Here is a 16,877-nt window from a genome sequence, read left to right as displayed (position 1 = left end):
GACATAATGACATCCCAGTCGTGTGTATATGTACAAGACTGTGATGTTATTCTATCGTAAAGTTGCCGCCCTTTATAGTCAGGTGCCACTTTGTCATTGGCTTTAACTTTGATTGTGGATGACAGTTCATTGTTCACATCCATTTTAGCAGGTAAAAGCCCTTTTACAGTTATAAAATACATACTGCAAAACACTCAAGCGCTCACAATCGATCGTCGCACGCAAATTTGAACCGGCACACTCTTCCTGCAACGTTTTACCGGCACAGCGCACAGTTGCAGCTGGCAGTTTTAAATATCCAAATATTTGGTCCAACTCAATTAAGAGTAATCGAATACTAAATTACTCCGATATTGACAGCCCTATTGTCATTGTTAAAAAATTCTGGGTGGTCATGGCATCTGGAAAACAGATTTTGCTCTTGCAAAACTGCACATTTGCTGGGAATTGTTGAGAAAAAAATTCACGGGAAATTGGAACAGTTGAAATTGGCCTGAATTTGTGAATGTTTGAAAAAGTCTTCTAAGATTTTTGAATTTCTTAATAATGATTGGCTATGGTGTAACTGTAAGGTGTCACAAATACACACGTTTGAACATAAAGAATGTGCTAGAGTACCTTTGCAATATCTGTTTATTAAACACTCTTTCATTTTCTCTTCTTTCTTTTTTACTTATTGATGACATGGGGGACTGCCAGGGGCGTCGATCGCTTCTCAAAAGTGGGGGGGGGGGGACATACCTTGATCAGAACTGATGCGAGCGCGAAGCACTTACAGCGTGGGCGGGCCCCAAAAAAAAAATTGGATTCTAGATGCTCTGTGGTGTGATCTGAAGCAATTTCTTACCACTTTTCTCCATGCTTTAAGTAATATTTTCGTAGCAAAAGATAATTATTTGAACATTGTTTTCGAGGTTGGAGTGATTGAAATTGGCTACCAGAATTCTAAGCTACAGGCGTGGGGTTTGGGGCCCGCTTAAGGGCCCCGAAAAAATTTGGATTCTAAATGCTCTGTGGTGCTATCTGAGGCAATTTCTGACCACTTTAACCAATATTTTTTTAAGCAAAAGATACATTGAAGTACATAATAGGGCCCTGTAAATGAGACACAAGTTCAAAAATCTGGGGGGGACATTTGATATTGTGTCCCCCACCCTTCAAAAAGTAGGGGGGGGGGGACATGTCCCCCTGTCCCCCCCAGGATTGCAGCCCATAAGGACTACACACATGCTATGAGATGCATACACTTCCTTTACAATCGATGAAGTACTTGTAACTTATTGTAGAATCAAGTGAAACAACCTCCTTTATACAACATCATATGCAGACAACCTTGCATTTAATGACATAATAATTGAAAACGTGCCCCAAAACCATTATCCACGCTCAAATATAATAGGTGACTCAGTTTTGAAAGGAGAGATCCAGCAACGATGTAGCAGGTCAAAGCACCTTTACAGAACACGTACTTCAAAACACTCTAACGCCCCAGATCGATCGCCACACGCTAATCGGCACACTCTTCGTGTAACGTTTTAACGGTGCAGCACGCAGACTTTGCGGCTTGCAGTTTCAAATATTTGAATATTCGGTCCAACACAGTTTTGAGTAATCGCATACCAAATTATTCCAAAATGGACAGCAAGAATTGTTAATAAATTCTTTGTGGTCACGGTATGGGATAAAATAAAATTATTTTAAAAAAACCATTATGGTTATAAATGCTTTTTCAAAATTGCACATTTGCTGGGAATCGTTGAAAAAAATCCATGGGAAATTGGAACAGTTGAAATTGGAAAGAATTTGTGAATGTTTCAAAAATTCTGCTGATATTTTTCCATTTCCTTTTAATGATTAGTTATGGTGTAAGTGTAATGCGTCATAAATGCACGTTTGAACAACCTTGCATTTAATGACATAATAACTGAAAACGTGCCCCCAAACAATTATCCACGTTCGAATATAAGGTAGGTGACTTAGTTTTAATTTTGAAAGGAGAGATCCAGCAATGATGTACATCAAGGCACTGTAATTGATAGTGAAGTGAATACACCAAAAGATAATTTCATAAAAGGCCTTCCAAAAATATGAGGCCCCAATCAAAAATGCTTCTAAGTGAGAGGGGAACCAATTAACTGGAAGTGGAAGTGTGGCCATTTATTTCAAATTGATTGCGCAGGCACGTACAAGATACAGACCTGTGTGATGCATAACCACAAACTTATTGTCCCTGACATGAATAATGGGAAATACACGTACATGGACATGTACCGGTACCTACCCTGCTCACGCAGGCATTTGTGGCAGAGGAGTAGAGATCGAGGGGTACTGCACAGGGTTTTCTGCATTCTACTTGTGTGAAGAAGATGAGCTCCATTTACAACTGCATTGCTGGGGGGAGGCAAAGTTCATCATTTTTTCTCTACTGTCTCGGCATTTGAGTACATGTACATGTACGTATCAGCACCAAGTATATGTACATGTAGAACTTCAACCAATGAACTTGTACACATGTAGATGAATGATAGCTATTGATGCTTTCCTGTTGCCTGGATTCTGTATACATGTAAATGTATATGCCTTTTCTGTAAATTAAGTGTACATGTATGTACCTTCCTGCATGATTGAGAGCATGTGACAGTAGAGGGTTGACCGGTCAATTCGGAACACAGGCAACTGTCCAACAATTTGTTTTCCTTTTTGCTATACTTGTTACTGTAGTATTTCCCAAAGTAATGAATGCGACAAGCATGATGACTGATCAACCATCGGGCAGCCCACTGCCACACAACCTTCTTTCTCCATTCTAAACTTGTTACTGAAGTTCTTTAAAAAAACAAACTTAAAAGCCTGGAGGTGCTGATTCCAAAAATGAATCTGACCAGTTTGACAACTGCTTCACCATCCGGCAACCAGACTCATGAGGAGACGGCAGAGCCTTGGCCTACATTGGTGCTGATTGGGTCTTGTATCATAGGTTCAGCCACCAGTCTTATCAACCTATGGATAGCTCTCTCAATAATCTCATGTCGACAGCTCCACAGTGTGTCCAACGCTCTACTTGCGAGTCTCAGCACCTCCGAGTTCTTGACTGGCATCCAGTGCATCTTGGGTGGCTTCCTATCTTCAACCTTGTCGACGGAACGGCCAAAGCAGTTTATTGGACTCTTCGGCGCCTTCGTCTATTTTTGCAACTGCAGTTTTATCATGAACTCGGCTGCCATAGCAGCTGACCGGTATCTAAAAGTCTCCCGGCCAATGCGATACATCCGTTTGGCGTCGTCGAAAAGATGCGCATTCATCATTACTACGGTGTGGTTAATATCTGGGATAGTTGGCTCAGTGATATTAACGTCAGTGATGGTTTTTATCATAGATGACGACACCACCATCCAAATCTTCTATGATGGAAACTCAAAGGTTTCATATACATGTATTTGCCTCATAGACATTGTAGCAATCCCTTGTGATGTTGCCATTTTCTGTTTAATGGTTGCGCTTACCAGCATCGCCCGACAACAACAACGAAAAGTCCAACAGGAGAGGCAACTAGTAACCCATCTCCAAGAAATCCGCCCTCAGATGGACAATGACTCCGCCCCCAATCCTCCAATCAGACAACATCTGGGAAGGCCACAACACAAAATCACCATTTACTTCATCATCAATTTCTTCACGTTTGTCGCAACCTGGATACCCGTCTACGTTGTTATCCATATCGCTGTGTTGACAGATACGCAAACTTTCGCGCTCTTAGGTGGAGTGTTTGTGGTGATAGCCCTTGGTCAAATGTTTCTTGGGACGGTGTTGCTGACATACACGCAGCGTGAACACCGACAGGTTTTATGGAAAGCGTGGCAGGCGATCAAGCAAAAATTTACTGGGAAGTGACGCTGGCAGGCAGTTTCTCTATGAGTCATTTCTTTCACTTTCTTTTCACTACAATAGCACTCCACACTAATGTTAAAAATAGAAGCAAGTACCTGGATCTCAGACAAGCATGCTGTACGAACTTCTCGTGTGAAGATTCATGCGCACACTTGCAACACCATTTCTATGCAAATGTATGCGGCCAGATGCGCAGGCATGTGCGCGCTGAGGTTTGAAAATTTGTCGGACATCCAGGGTATGCGCTCTTACGGCGCGGAGCAAAATTGACGTCATTTGTGCGGAGTGCTATTAAAACAATTACTTGAAAAGCAGACATGCATGTCTGTTTCCAATGACTGTTTCTGATTGAACGTATAAAATTTCGATATTCACTGGTAGGTTGTAACAGTGAGGTAAGAAAAAGTCTATACGTTTGTAATTCCTGATTAATAAAACATCCCTTAAAATTCAGCACTTTTTAATTTTAATGTCAGAGAATATTGTTGTGCTATTGGTTGTGCTTTGACTGTTCAAATGTGACCTGCCATATCATAATAAGGAATAACCCCCACCTTTGACTTTTCAAGTTACGTACATCATGTCAATGCGTAAATAATCGGCTTTCCAATGATACCAAATTTATTTATGTAGCTTAATTTATTCTAAAGATATGACGCAGGAACTTCAACAGTGTCCCGCCGAACTTCACCGACCTCAATTCGAGAAAAACGGCTTTGAAAAAAAGAAATATGCCTTGCGCCGCCAACGGTGGTGTAAAACGTTCTTCAGTTTCCAACTTTTGGAGAACAAAAAAGCATAGTGTGAATCTTGGATACCTTGGCTACTCAAAAATAAGAAAAAAACAATATTAAGTTTGACATGAATTTTCTAGTGTATCCAACTTCAGGCGGTGATTACTCAAAACATGGTTTTGCGGGACATTCCTTATTTTGCCACAGTAGGTCACAAATAATTTGTTCAGCTCAAGCCAGAACACCCCTTCTTCAATTTCAAGGTACTTTCTTGATGACTTAATAAGCATGCAAATTGTTTTTGTAAATCTATTAGTTTTCAAGTAGATAGGTAAAACTTCAAAGGAAGTTATTATTCAGGCATGCAACTGGGAACTTAGAAAAAAGAGGAAATTCCAGAGCACACACAGAGATGGCAACTTTACAGACTACAAAATAGTAATGATTCTTCCTGCAAAGAGTAATATGCTAATGTAAATACATAGGACAGCAGTCAAGTTTAAGAGTAATCACAGTGCTTTTCAGAGTAACCAGAAATGTTGGCAAATAGGGCAGCTGGAGTTTTCAATAGTAACATGCCTCAAAATCCTAATAATTAGGCTACTCCAAAAGAGAAATGGTTGGTATCTCTGCACACAAGACTAAAGACTTTGCACAGTATCTTTCAATTTGTAATGGCATTCATGAGAAGTTAAAGAAAAAGTGGAAATCAGCGGATCCGAGGAAAAGTTGCACACCTGATTATTATCTCATTTTAAAGTTGTGAAATTCATAAACGATAATCGCCTACTATTTACATTTGATTTCTAGCCGACAAAATCAGTCGGGGGGGGGGGGGGGGAAGGGGGGGGGAAGGGGAGGGCTATGAGTTTTCGAAACTGCACATTTACTTGGAATTGTGGGAAAAAATCCATGGGAAATTGGGAAATTTGAAATTGGCTAAAGATCTTGGGAATTTAAAAAAAAAATTTGTTACATTTTTAACTGGTTTAATTAAATATATTCTTCAAATTTGAATAAGATTTGTTTCACCAAAAGTACCCATTACTGGTGTTATAAATACACATTTGACTCAATACTTGCAACTGTACCATTGCACTGTCATTTGATCTTTCTATTTTCTTTTAAATATATTGATACATGTACAAGTAAATCACAAACTACACACAGGCTATGAAACAATCAATGAAATAATTACTTGCAGAATCAAGTGGAACAACCTCCTTACGACATCATATGCAGACAACCTTCACTCAATGACATAATAATTGAAAACATGCGCCAAAACCATTATCCGCGTTCGAGTGCAATAAGTGGTGACTCAATTTCAATTTCGAAAGGAGTGGTCCATCAATAAAGTACATGTACATCAAGGTACCGTAATTGACAGTGAAGTGAATACAACAAAGGCTTCCTACAAAAAGCCTTCTAAAACGACAGCCCAATCAAGGATGCTTTTAAGCAGAAGGGGGAAACAAATCAACTTGACCATTGACCATTATTCATTATGTGCAAATTGACAGTGCAGGCACGTACAGTGCGATGCACAGACCTGAATGGTGCATTACCACAAACTTGTTGTACCTGACGTGTATTATGGGATATTGACAAATATACACACGTTTACCCTGCACACACAGGCAGATGTGGCAGAGGACTAGAGATCGAGGGGTACTGCACAGGGTTTTCTGCATTCTACTTGTGCGAAGAAGATGAGCTCCATTTACAACTGTATTGCTGCGTGGAGGCAGAGTTAATAGTCTCGACATTTGGGTACATGTACATGTACGTACCAGCTCCAAGTACACTTGGACCACCGAGCATGTACATGTAGAGATTAATGGTACCCGGTGGCTATTGATGCTCTTCCGTTGCCTGCATTCTTTTATGTACATAAAATGCCTTTTCTGTGAACATGTACCCGTATGTGTACATCTATGTACCAGTAGCTTCCTGCATGATTGAGAGCATGTGACAGTAGAGGGCTGACCGGTCAGTTGGGAACACAGGCAACTGTCCAACAACTTGTTTTCCTTTCTGCTATACTAGTTACCGTAGTGTTTCCCAAAGTATGAATGCGACAAGCATGATGACTGATTAACCATCGGGCAGCCCACTGCCACACAACCTTCTTTCTCCATTCTAAACTTGTTACTGAAGTTCTTCAAAAAAGTTAAAAACCTAGAGGGGCTGACTCCAAAAATGAATCTGACCAGTTTGACAACCGCTTCACCATCAGACAACCAGACTTTGGTGGACGCGGCAGGGCCTTGGCCTACATTGGTACTCACTGGGTCTTGCGTCATAGGCTCAGCCACCAGCCTCATCAACCTATGGATAGTGATGTCTATTATCTCCTGTCGACAGCTCCACAGTGTGTCCAACATTTTCCTGGCGAGTCTCGGCACCTCGGAGTCCTTGATGGGCATCCAGTTCGTCTTGGCTGGCTACAATTACACCTTGCAAACGGAACAGCCAAAGCTGCATGTCGGACTCTTCGGCGTCTACGTCTATTTTTGCAACTGCAGTTTTATCATGAATTCGGTTGCCGTAGCAGCTGACCGGTATCTAAAAGTCTCCCGGCCAATGCGATACATCTGTTTGGCGTCGTGGAGAAGATGCGCATTCATCATTGCTACGGTGTGGTTAATATCTGGGATAGTTGGCTCAGTGATGTTAACGTCAGTGATGGTTTTTATTATAGATGATGACACCACCATCCAAATCTTCTATGATGGAGACTCTAAAGTCTCCTATTCAACTATTTGCTTCATAGACATTGTAGCAATCCCCAGTGCCATTGCCATTTTCTGTTTGATGGTTGCGCTAACCGGCATCGCCCGACAACAACAACGAAAAGTGCAACAGGAGAGGCAACTTGTAACCCATCTTCAAGGACTCCGCCCTCAGTTGGACGACGAATCCACCCCCAATCCTCCAATCAGACAACATCCAGGAAGGACACAACACAAGATTACGATTTACTTCATCATCAATTTCTTCACGTTTGTCGCAGCCTGGATACCGGTCTACATTGTTATCCATATCGCTGTGTTGACTCAGCCAGATACGCAAACTTTCGCACCCTTTGTTGCAGCATTTGCGGTGATGGCTCTCAGTCAAATGTTTCTCGGGACGGTGTTGCTGACATATACGCAGGGTGAACACCGACAGGTTTTGCAGAAGGTGTGGCGGGTGATCAAGCAAAAATTTACTGGGAAGTGACACTGGGGGGCAGTTTCTCCATGAGTGATTTCCCTTCACTTTTGTTCACTACAACTGAAACAATCCCTTAAAAAGCAGTCATGCAATGTTTGTTTCCAATGAATGACACTGATTGAATGGATACAATTTTAATATTCACTGGTGTTGTAAATGTCTACTTTGTAATACAGTAAACTCCTGCTAAACCGACATCGTATAAACCGTCATATCGCTTAAATCGGCCGTCTGACGAAAGTCCCGATTGTCTCTAATGCATTTCCATTGACATTTTCCTTTCTAAGTCGGCCTTTGTAAGCTGCCATTTCGCCTATGTCGGCGTGTTACTTTCAGTCCCATTTCCTCAAAACCACAAAAATTCCTCTGTATAAGTCTGCATCGTGCTCTGCGGTTCGCAAGAAGTGTCGAGTGAAAAATCTCACACTGCTAACTGACATCTGTCTATCAATGGCACAGCCTGTGATTGATGCATCGGCCAGCACGTGTATCCTCGACCCTCCATTATCTGTGCAGGTAACGCTTGCATACACGCCCGCGCGTTGTCACACACAAATTGAAGGTAAATGCGTAGAAAAAGGACCGCGTAGCTTTAGGGGGTCTGACGATACACTAATCGCACGTGTACACTGTTTCATGCACAGTCTGTACATTGTGTGCATCGTTCGCTTACACGTGCGCGATCAAAAAGGGGTTTTCCCGATAGCACATCAATACCAGTACCCCCTCTCAACTGCACGTATGCACTCTGTTCATTTTGGGGGTCCCCTTATTGTACCAGTACCATGCACACATTTACTTCGTGACTGTACGATGTACACTACATGTACATATGGACGTACAGTATGCAAGCGATCTGTATATCGTACCCACTGTTAACGCTAGCCGGCTGCGCCGTCCTTGCTTCATACGTACGTACATGTACATGCATGACTTTCTGTGATCAATACCACAGCCTGTTTGTGATGATAAACATTGAGGATATATTTGCTGGTATCAACCATGGATGTAGAAATAAACCAGGGTCAATCAAAGCCTTTGAATTTTAGCCATGAATCTTGTTTGCATGATCCAGATACAGATGCGCATAGGCCATCAATCCAATCAATTTTTTTCACTCCGTGATTCAATTTGTGTATTTGTGTAAGTCGGCAAAATGACGACTTGCAGCAGAAGCCGACATTCGCGTAAGTCGTCACAAATTCTCTGGTCCCGAGAGTGCCGTCTTAGCCGGAGTTTACTATAGTATGGTAAGAAAAATCTTTTTATCGGGAATTGCTTTTCCTTTTCTGTAATCAGCTTTTGTGATGCGATCAGGCTAAATGAGTTGTTTGTCGGGAATTTTCATTTGGAGGTACAGGCCAAAATAGGGCCACTTCATCACATTTCTTGGTTTTCTGACTTCCATAATTGTTTAACTAACGATGGTACCAGCATGCGGTTTTCACAGCAGTAATGCTGAGATTGTACTCTTTTCAAAAACAGTAAAAAAAAAAAAATTGACCAGGGTCGACAAATGACTCATTTTGCTTGACCGCATCACATTTGTTTGTCAAATTTGACGGAATGAAATCTTTTGTTTATAAATGATTTGTTACTGGTTATTATATTGATTGTTCTAATTTTAGCTCAAGTTAATGCCACGTCATACTTCACGCAAATGCGAAGCGAGTTTCGCCGGAGTTGAAATAATAATATAGGTTTTCCCGGTCAATTTCCTAAAATGTACATTCGCCTCTGAAAATTTTCATCTATATTTGAATGCACGTCTTTAATCCCATTTCAATTTAACGAAAGTTCAATCATTTTCATTGTCCGTGCATTCGGTTTTGAGAAACAGACAGCCAATTACGTTACCTGTGCATTCATTTACGCAAGCTTACCTTTTCACGCAGAGTTCTGACATACAATTTCGTGAATGGGCAATCAAAAGTACGTTTTCCTCATTCAAAATAGCAGATTGCATCACATAACATTAAACTAAAAGTGAAATAGAATGACCAATTTTTGAAATCGCCCTCAGAGAGCGAAAAGGAAGTCTTGTAAAACGAATCTGAATGAGCATAAACGAAATGTGCTGCTCAATCACTTAATTGATTGAACTGACATGGAATTGAATGCTCTGATAGTGAAAATGAAATGCGTGTTCAGAGCGATTCTCAAATTCAGACGAAAATGAATGACCAATTTTCAGAAGTGAATGAACATTTTAGGAAACTGGCCGGAAAAACCCATAATAATGTGATGCTTATATAGCGCTTTACACAGGTCATGAGACCAGTTTTTGCAGCAGCTCGAGATCAGTAAAGTCTGGTCTCTACCTTCACAGGTACCCGTTTATACTCCTGGGTGGAGAGGGTCAATTGTAGTAAAGTGTCTTGCTCAAGAAAACAAGCATCATGTTTCCTTTCAGGGTTCACACCCACGTACCACAGCACATGCGTTGAACATCGTAACAATTGGGCCACAGTGCTCCAATGGCTCAATGTTTGCGAATTTGCAACGCAAATACTCCTTACTTAATGCCTTGATGATGCCTAGTGGCACATAGGCCATCAACAAAGCTCCTCCATCTTGGTCTGTTCCTAACTCAAAAACTACTGAGCAGCTCTCACTCAAATAACGACTTATCAGTGCAGAAATTCCTTAGCAATCCAGCCCTACTCTTTATTTGGCCCAAAACAGGGATAATGAGTACAAATTTATTGAATTTATGACAAATGATACCGAAAACAGTTGCACTTTTGTATACGTGCAAGTTGCGGTTCACACCCACCTTGCACGTATACAAAAGTGCAACTTCTTTTTTCGGTACCATTTGTCATAAATTGCATAATTTTGTACACATTATCACTGTTTTTAGCCAAACAAAGAGTATGGCTAGATTGCTACGGAATTTCTGTACTGATCAGTCATAATTTGAGCAAGATGTGCCCGGTAGTTTTTGAGTTAGACAAAGTATTAAGGGGGACTTTCTTTTTTGGTTGAGTGTACTTGCCGTGACATCACAAATTCACATTCGCATGTTCGCGTTCGCTTTCGACCGAGTATCAAAAGGGCTTTAGAAGTAAACATCCTTCGTGACTGTGGTGATACTTTCTGATTATTTTTCAGGTTTGCTCTCAACTTTACCAGGGCAATTTGATGGTTTGAATGATTACAAAATAGTCACAAACATTTAAAAACATCTGTTCTGAAGCAATTTGGCAATGGTTCCATAATAATGCTTTCGTTTTGGGTCTTTTTTTGGGGGGGGGGTGGGGGCAACACCTTACCCTTCGGTAGACATCCCAGAGAGACTTGAACATCTTCTTGTCGATGACACGGAATATTTGGAAGTGGAGGACGTACAGACCGCAGATGCCTACATACTGCAGCCGCTGGTTGATCTCGTTGATTTCGCCTGCAAGCAAACATTGACCATTAGAAGAAAAGTCATTTCAGTCATTTCAAACCCTATTTTTTTCTACTAACTACTTTATTTTGGGTAACTTTTGGGCAATGCCACGGTAACGGAATGACACCAGACTCTTTTTTTTCTTTTTCAAATTTTAAGCATGTGTACTTCAAAAACCTTTACCACAAGATCTAAACAATGTCACTATTCCTTAAAAACTCTTACCACTGCCTTTTATTTCCACTTTAATTTTTTGAAAAACTTCTTTTTGTTTACATAATAATGAGGTGGGTAACGAAATGACGCTTAAATGGGCATGAATGTGTTTTACATAATGTACATTTTGCCATAAGTCTATGAATGTTTTAAGGAAATCTTGATTTAAAGGGTTGCAATGCCAGAACTAGAATTTAGGCCTTAACATTATGATTTTTAATTAAGGGATTAAATGTGTGCTCGAGAGGTTTTAATCACTCTGTTTAAGACCGCTTAAAGTCTGGGTGCTGATAATTACCCGAGCCGGAAGCGAGGGTAATTATCAGCACCCAGACTCTAAGCGGTCTTAAACAGAGTGATAAATACCGACCGAGCATACATTTATTCCCATTCATTAATACCTTTTTGGTCAAAAAAATACAATATTTCGGTCAAAAAATCCTGATTTTGTTCAACAAGTTCACTTCATGCTTTTTGAAACATCCCTCTAGCTCAATAATGGAGTGTTCAGCTGGCGATTAAGATGTAAACAACCCTTTTATGGACATTGACGCGCGCGTGGCATGTTCTGTGCAATGTTGCGCAGAACGCACCTGGTGCATTGCATTTTTAATTTAGAACTGTAAAATTCTGACTCACTGGTAGTGTTGCGCATGCCTACGTGAGGACTGTGAACGTTCAAACAATAAAACGGCAAGAGGCACTGGATTTTTAGGAGTCCACATTTTATGTGACACTGGAAAAGTGTTTAAGACCAGCTAGCCATGTCTTTATCATCTGTTTAAGACCGGCCACGTGACGGGCTCTCGACCAATAGGAATGGCTAAACTGTCTGAGGTATTTATGAATGCAATTTTATTGTTCAGTAATTAAAGTACAGACATGTAAGTTGATGCAGGTTCAGTAACAGAATGACAGTAACTGAAAGGCCAAAGGTTTGTACAAAAACTCATATTAACACAAAATGTCTACCAAAGATCCATAATTTTTGCCCTATTACCAGTGGTGTGTTTTTTCCCCCAAAAAAATACATTATACCATATTCCAAATCATCGACTCACAATTAAAATAAGAGGTCTTGTCGTCTGTTTTTATTTAATACCACATTTGAGGTTATGATGATTGTAGTTCTGAAGATTTAAGTTTTCCACTTTTCAGCCATATTTCCACTTTCGCATGGAATTGCCTTTTTACGCACAACTAGACCCCACCAAGTAGACTAGTTCCTATTCAAACATTATCGACCTTGGTTGGAAGGAATTTGTCTGCCTTCCAAGAACTGAATTTTGTTCAGGCTGAGCAAGCTCGCCAGAGAAAAACTCACAAGCTTACTCAGGTGGGACTCAAACCCACGACCTCCTGCTTGCTAGTCTAGATGTCGTCGCACTCGACCACTAAGATTGCTAGGTAATGCTAGATTCACACATTCCCAAATTATTGCCACGAATACCCAGATCAATACCGAATAAAAATTATTGATGGCATCAGGAGAAATTAGCCCCGATTTACTGTTTGTATAAAAGAATAACTTAAGAATGAAACAGAAATAATCAAGAACCGCGTAAGAATTGGAAGCCGAATCAGTCTGCATCAAGCCGAATGATTGTGATTTAGTGCAGAATAAAACCAAATTGTAGCAAATTAGTCAAGAATAAAATACGAATAACCTCAGAATCATCCAGAATGACAAAGAATTATGCCGATTTAGTGCATTCTTAAGTTATTCTTGTAATATTCGTACATTTCTTGAAACATTCATAATGATTCAGCATGATTCTCGATGGTTTAAGACCAAGAATAACTCTACGAAACTTGTAAGAATGCTGTTAGAATGTCCAGAATGCTGAAAGAATATCCAGAATTTGTTGCGAATGCAACAAGAATAAACCAAGAATTGAAATTAGTTCCTGAATCACCCTGACAATTTTAAACATGTCCAAAATTGTCGGGGCGCTTCCCGATCTTTAACGATCTTTCACCGAACTAAACAGAATCATCCCGAGGCAGCCAAACCATTCCCAGATTTACTCAAGACTTGCTCTATGCAATGATTTGGGTTAAAAAATCGGGAATGTGTGAACCTAGCATTATTAGCTTGTGAATTTGTTCTTGCAAGCCATTGGACGACACTGAGTAACTGACGTCGGTGAAGGGCAAAACCCCAATATTGAATGTTTACATCTCCCGATGCAAAAACAAAGGTCCATTATAAAAAGTCTATTCTTGTTTTTAGGCTTTGTCCACTGGCTCACCGATCTTTGGGTCCACTTGGGTGAACATGTTGCGAATGTTGAAGGCAAATTCCTCGGCAAAGAAGGAGTTCTTGGAGACGAGTACACTGTTGTTGTCAAAGCCCTGCTCCACACAATTCTGAAAAAAAACAATGCATGTCACATGTCATCTTTTTTCAACTGTTGCAAAATAAAAACTTGGGTGCATTCCACTAATACATGAGCAGCACTATTTGTTGGCTAATTTTACACAAGAGGGACCAACTACAGTAACAAAGGCAAAGGGTCTTTCTGATTTCTAACATGGCTGACACAATGAAGAAAATGATCCTGTCCAGGTGGAAATTTTCCGTTTTCTAAATCTCCAGCAACTTCATATTACTTGGCATAATTCGTTTTTCAAGGATTTTGAAAGCTTTGGAAACAGTGACACTTGTACGATAGGCATACAGGGCGCAGCCACTTTGACAACCGTCCTTCACTTACATTATCATTATGTATGGGATTGGCATGTTTGCAGGGCTTACCTGAAAAACGCAAACACATTCGCATGACTGGAACACACCACTAATGACTGCTGTTGTTTGGGTAATGGATTTTTAAGTAAGATATGTACATATCGTCATGTCCGTGCAACAAGGTCGTATCTCCTCAAATGATCCGTACGTGAAACGCGAGATTCAGAATGTCAAAAGGTCGTATCTCACTTAAAATAACCCGGATGTACACACAAAGTCAGTGGACGTCGAGATACGACCTTGTTGCACGGAGCGTATTTGCGCGAGATACAACTTTGTTGCAGAATGAAGTTACGAGCTTGTTGCACTGACACGACGATATAGCTCTTAGCTCAAGTTCGAGCAAGCTTGTTTAAAGAACATTCATTAACTAGATGCTGATTCACGATGTTTGTTGCATCCGCAGAGTGATATTAAGGTACCGATGTCTCAAGTTGAAGTACCCTGGAACACCATCAAAATACCCTCAGTCCTGGCTCCCTGCTGTACATCATGCTGCCCCAGTTATTGGTAACCAGTGAACCAACTACCATACATGTAAGCGGGTTGTTCACAAATAGTTGACTACATTAGTACAACTTAAATTGGCTTACAGCTATCATTATTAAACCACAGTTCAAGCTCTATCTTGCTCTTGGATTGCATGCATCCCTCACGAGTTTAAAATATACCAAACCCCACAAAATGACAGCCAACAGGTTTTAAGTGTTTTTTCTTGTAAGAAACAGACTTCTATCAAAACATAATAAACTCCAATCATTCACAGAGATAAAGTTTCTCGTTGAAAAATAGCAACTGCGGGAATGAAAACTGAATCATTCGTCCGACCAACTGCCCACACCCACCTGAAAAATCATCCCGTCCAGCAGTTGACCTTGCAGGCCCATCAGAAGCTTCTCAAATGGGCGGAGTTTGGATTCTTCCACTCCAAAACGGGTGGGATTGTGATGAACAGATTTCAGCATTCTAGAGATAAAAAAATGCAATACTTTCTAAGCCTTTTTTCTTTATAAAGACTTTAACATCAGTGAGTTTGTTTTAACACACATGTATGTATCTTAGAAACAGATCATCCAACAAAGATCAACGCACATCAAAAGTAAACGGATTCTTCGTAGTAAGTAAAGCCAAATGCCATTCATTAATAGATTAAGATAATTGATAAGCACAAAAATAATTCTAACAGTTAAAAAGTAGTGTCAGTCAACTGTAAGCCTTTGAAACAATGTAGGTTTGACCGAATTAAATAGTTATTTTAAATAAACAATGTGTCTTGTTAAGTTTTCTGGCAAAAATTTCTTATTTCTTTTGTGGCAGGACATAAAAAAATTAAGGATTTTGTTTCCTTTTTTTATCAAATGATGTTAATGTGGACTGGAATATTAAAAAAAAGAAAAAGACTAGGCTCAGTTTAGGACATTACACTAAGTGAATCAGTCACTAAAAGGACAATGGGCACGGTGTGCAAACAAGAGACGGCGCTTTTTAACCACTTTTGAGAGCCCCATGGACAGGACACACCGCATAGAGTGCACAGTACGCATTACTTGGATGTGCTCAAAATCTTTGTGTGAGCATCAGGCGTCGTCAGCAACGCGTTCCAATGTCTCTCCCAGTGGTCTCCCCCAACTCTCCCTTTCTTAACATTGAGGGAGTACTTGTGCACGGAGCCCATTGGCAAAAAATGGGCAAAAAATTCCAATACACTTATAGGGTGCGTACTATGCTTTAGCTTAGCTCACCTGAGTCGCCTAGGGTCAGCCCCCGTGCCGTTCGATTAGCCCTGACGTCATTCTCGGGGCTTACCCGGTTCAGCCACCACAGACCCTGCTCGTGGAGTCAGTGGTGGAGATACGTCACACGCGTGCACTGTTCATTCCAAGAAATGGACAAATATGGCTGCCGACAGCAGGGACTTCACAGGCCAAAATTTCCTGCCTGATTTACTTTCTTTTTGCGATTGACTAAAAAACAGTAAATCTCAAAGGAAGACTCATTCCGAAACAGGCGTTTTGTCAATGATTGTGTCCACAGCTACTAAGGGCCCTGTCACACTTCTGCGTATCCTAATTCCTTATGAGTTGCGCATTGACATTTTTTTCATACGCAGTCGTACGCACAATACGCACCTCATTTGCATCTCTATCGTTTTGTGTAGGTTTTATGTACGCAGATATACGCATGGTACGGCCCAGTACGCAGGATAGTTTTGGGCATGCACAAAACTACACTGCGTACGCTGTTACGCAGGTCATAAGTTATAAATACGCAGCGCATCGATCAAGTGCGTTACGAGTACGCTATGTGTTCGTGACGCACCCCGTCAGCATATGAGCCGCCTGTATTGGACGTATACATAGCGTACTTGCAGCGCAGATGCAACGCACGCTGAACAGCGAGCGGCGGAAATGCGGCGGGAATACGCTCAGAAGTGCATCAAGCATGCGGTTGGCATAAGTCGGGTGCGTCCGGAATACGCTCGGCATGTGCAATGCATACTGACCTATTCGTAGCCCAAAAAATAATGTTGTGCACTGCATACGCAACTTAAACGCATCTCATACGCAATGGATGCGCTGCATTCGTTACTTGTACGCTAGATGTGCGTCGCACATAAGTCAAAGTGATCAAAAATTTCGACGTTAATTGAGCGTACGGCTGCGTATTGAAAATT

The 16,877-nt window shown here is 40.8% G+C and overlaps 1 protein-coding gene across 1 annotated transcript in view; it reads right to left on the bottom strand.

Moving 5' to 3' along the window:
* The window catches only part of LOC119726495 (WASH complex subunit 4-like), a 66,532-nt gene that overhangs the window by 39,131 nt on the left and 10,524 nt on the right, over positions 1 to 16,877 (bottom strand). The window contains exons 9-11 of the mRNA XM_038198206.1: positions 15,049 to 15,169; positions 13,707 to 13,824; positions 11,117 to 11,244 (exon numbers count right to left, since the gene is read on the bottom strand). Coding sequence (XP_038054134.1) covers positions 11,117 to 11,244; positions 13,707 to 13,824; positions 15,049 to 15,169 — 367 coding nt within the window. The remainder of the gene's footprint in view (positions 1 to 11,116; positions 11,245 to 13,706; positions 13,825 to 15,048; positions 15,170 to 16,877) is intronic.

Source organism: Patiria miniata, unplaced genomic scaffold, assembly GCF_015706575.1.
Source record: "Patiria miniata isolate m_02_andy unplaced genomic scaffold, ASM1570657v1 HiC_scaffold_2, whole genome shotgun sequence".
Lineage (NCBI taxonomy): Eukaryota > Metazoa > Echinodermata > Asteroidea > Valvatida > Asterinidae > Patiria > Patiria miniata.
This window is presented reverse-complemented; position numbering and strand designations above follow the sequence as displayed.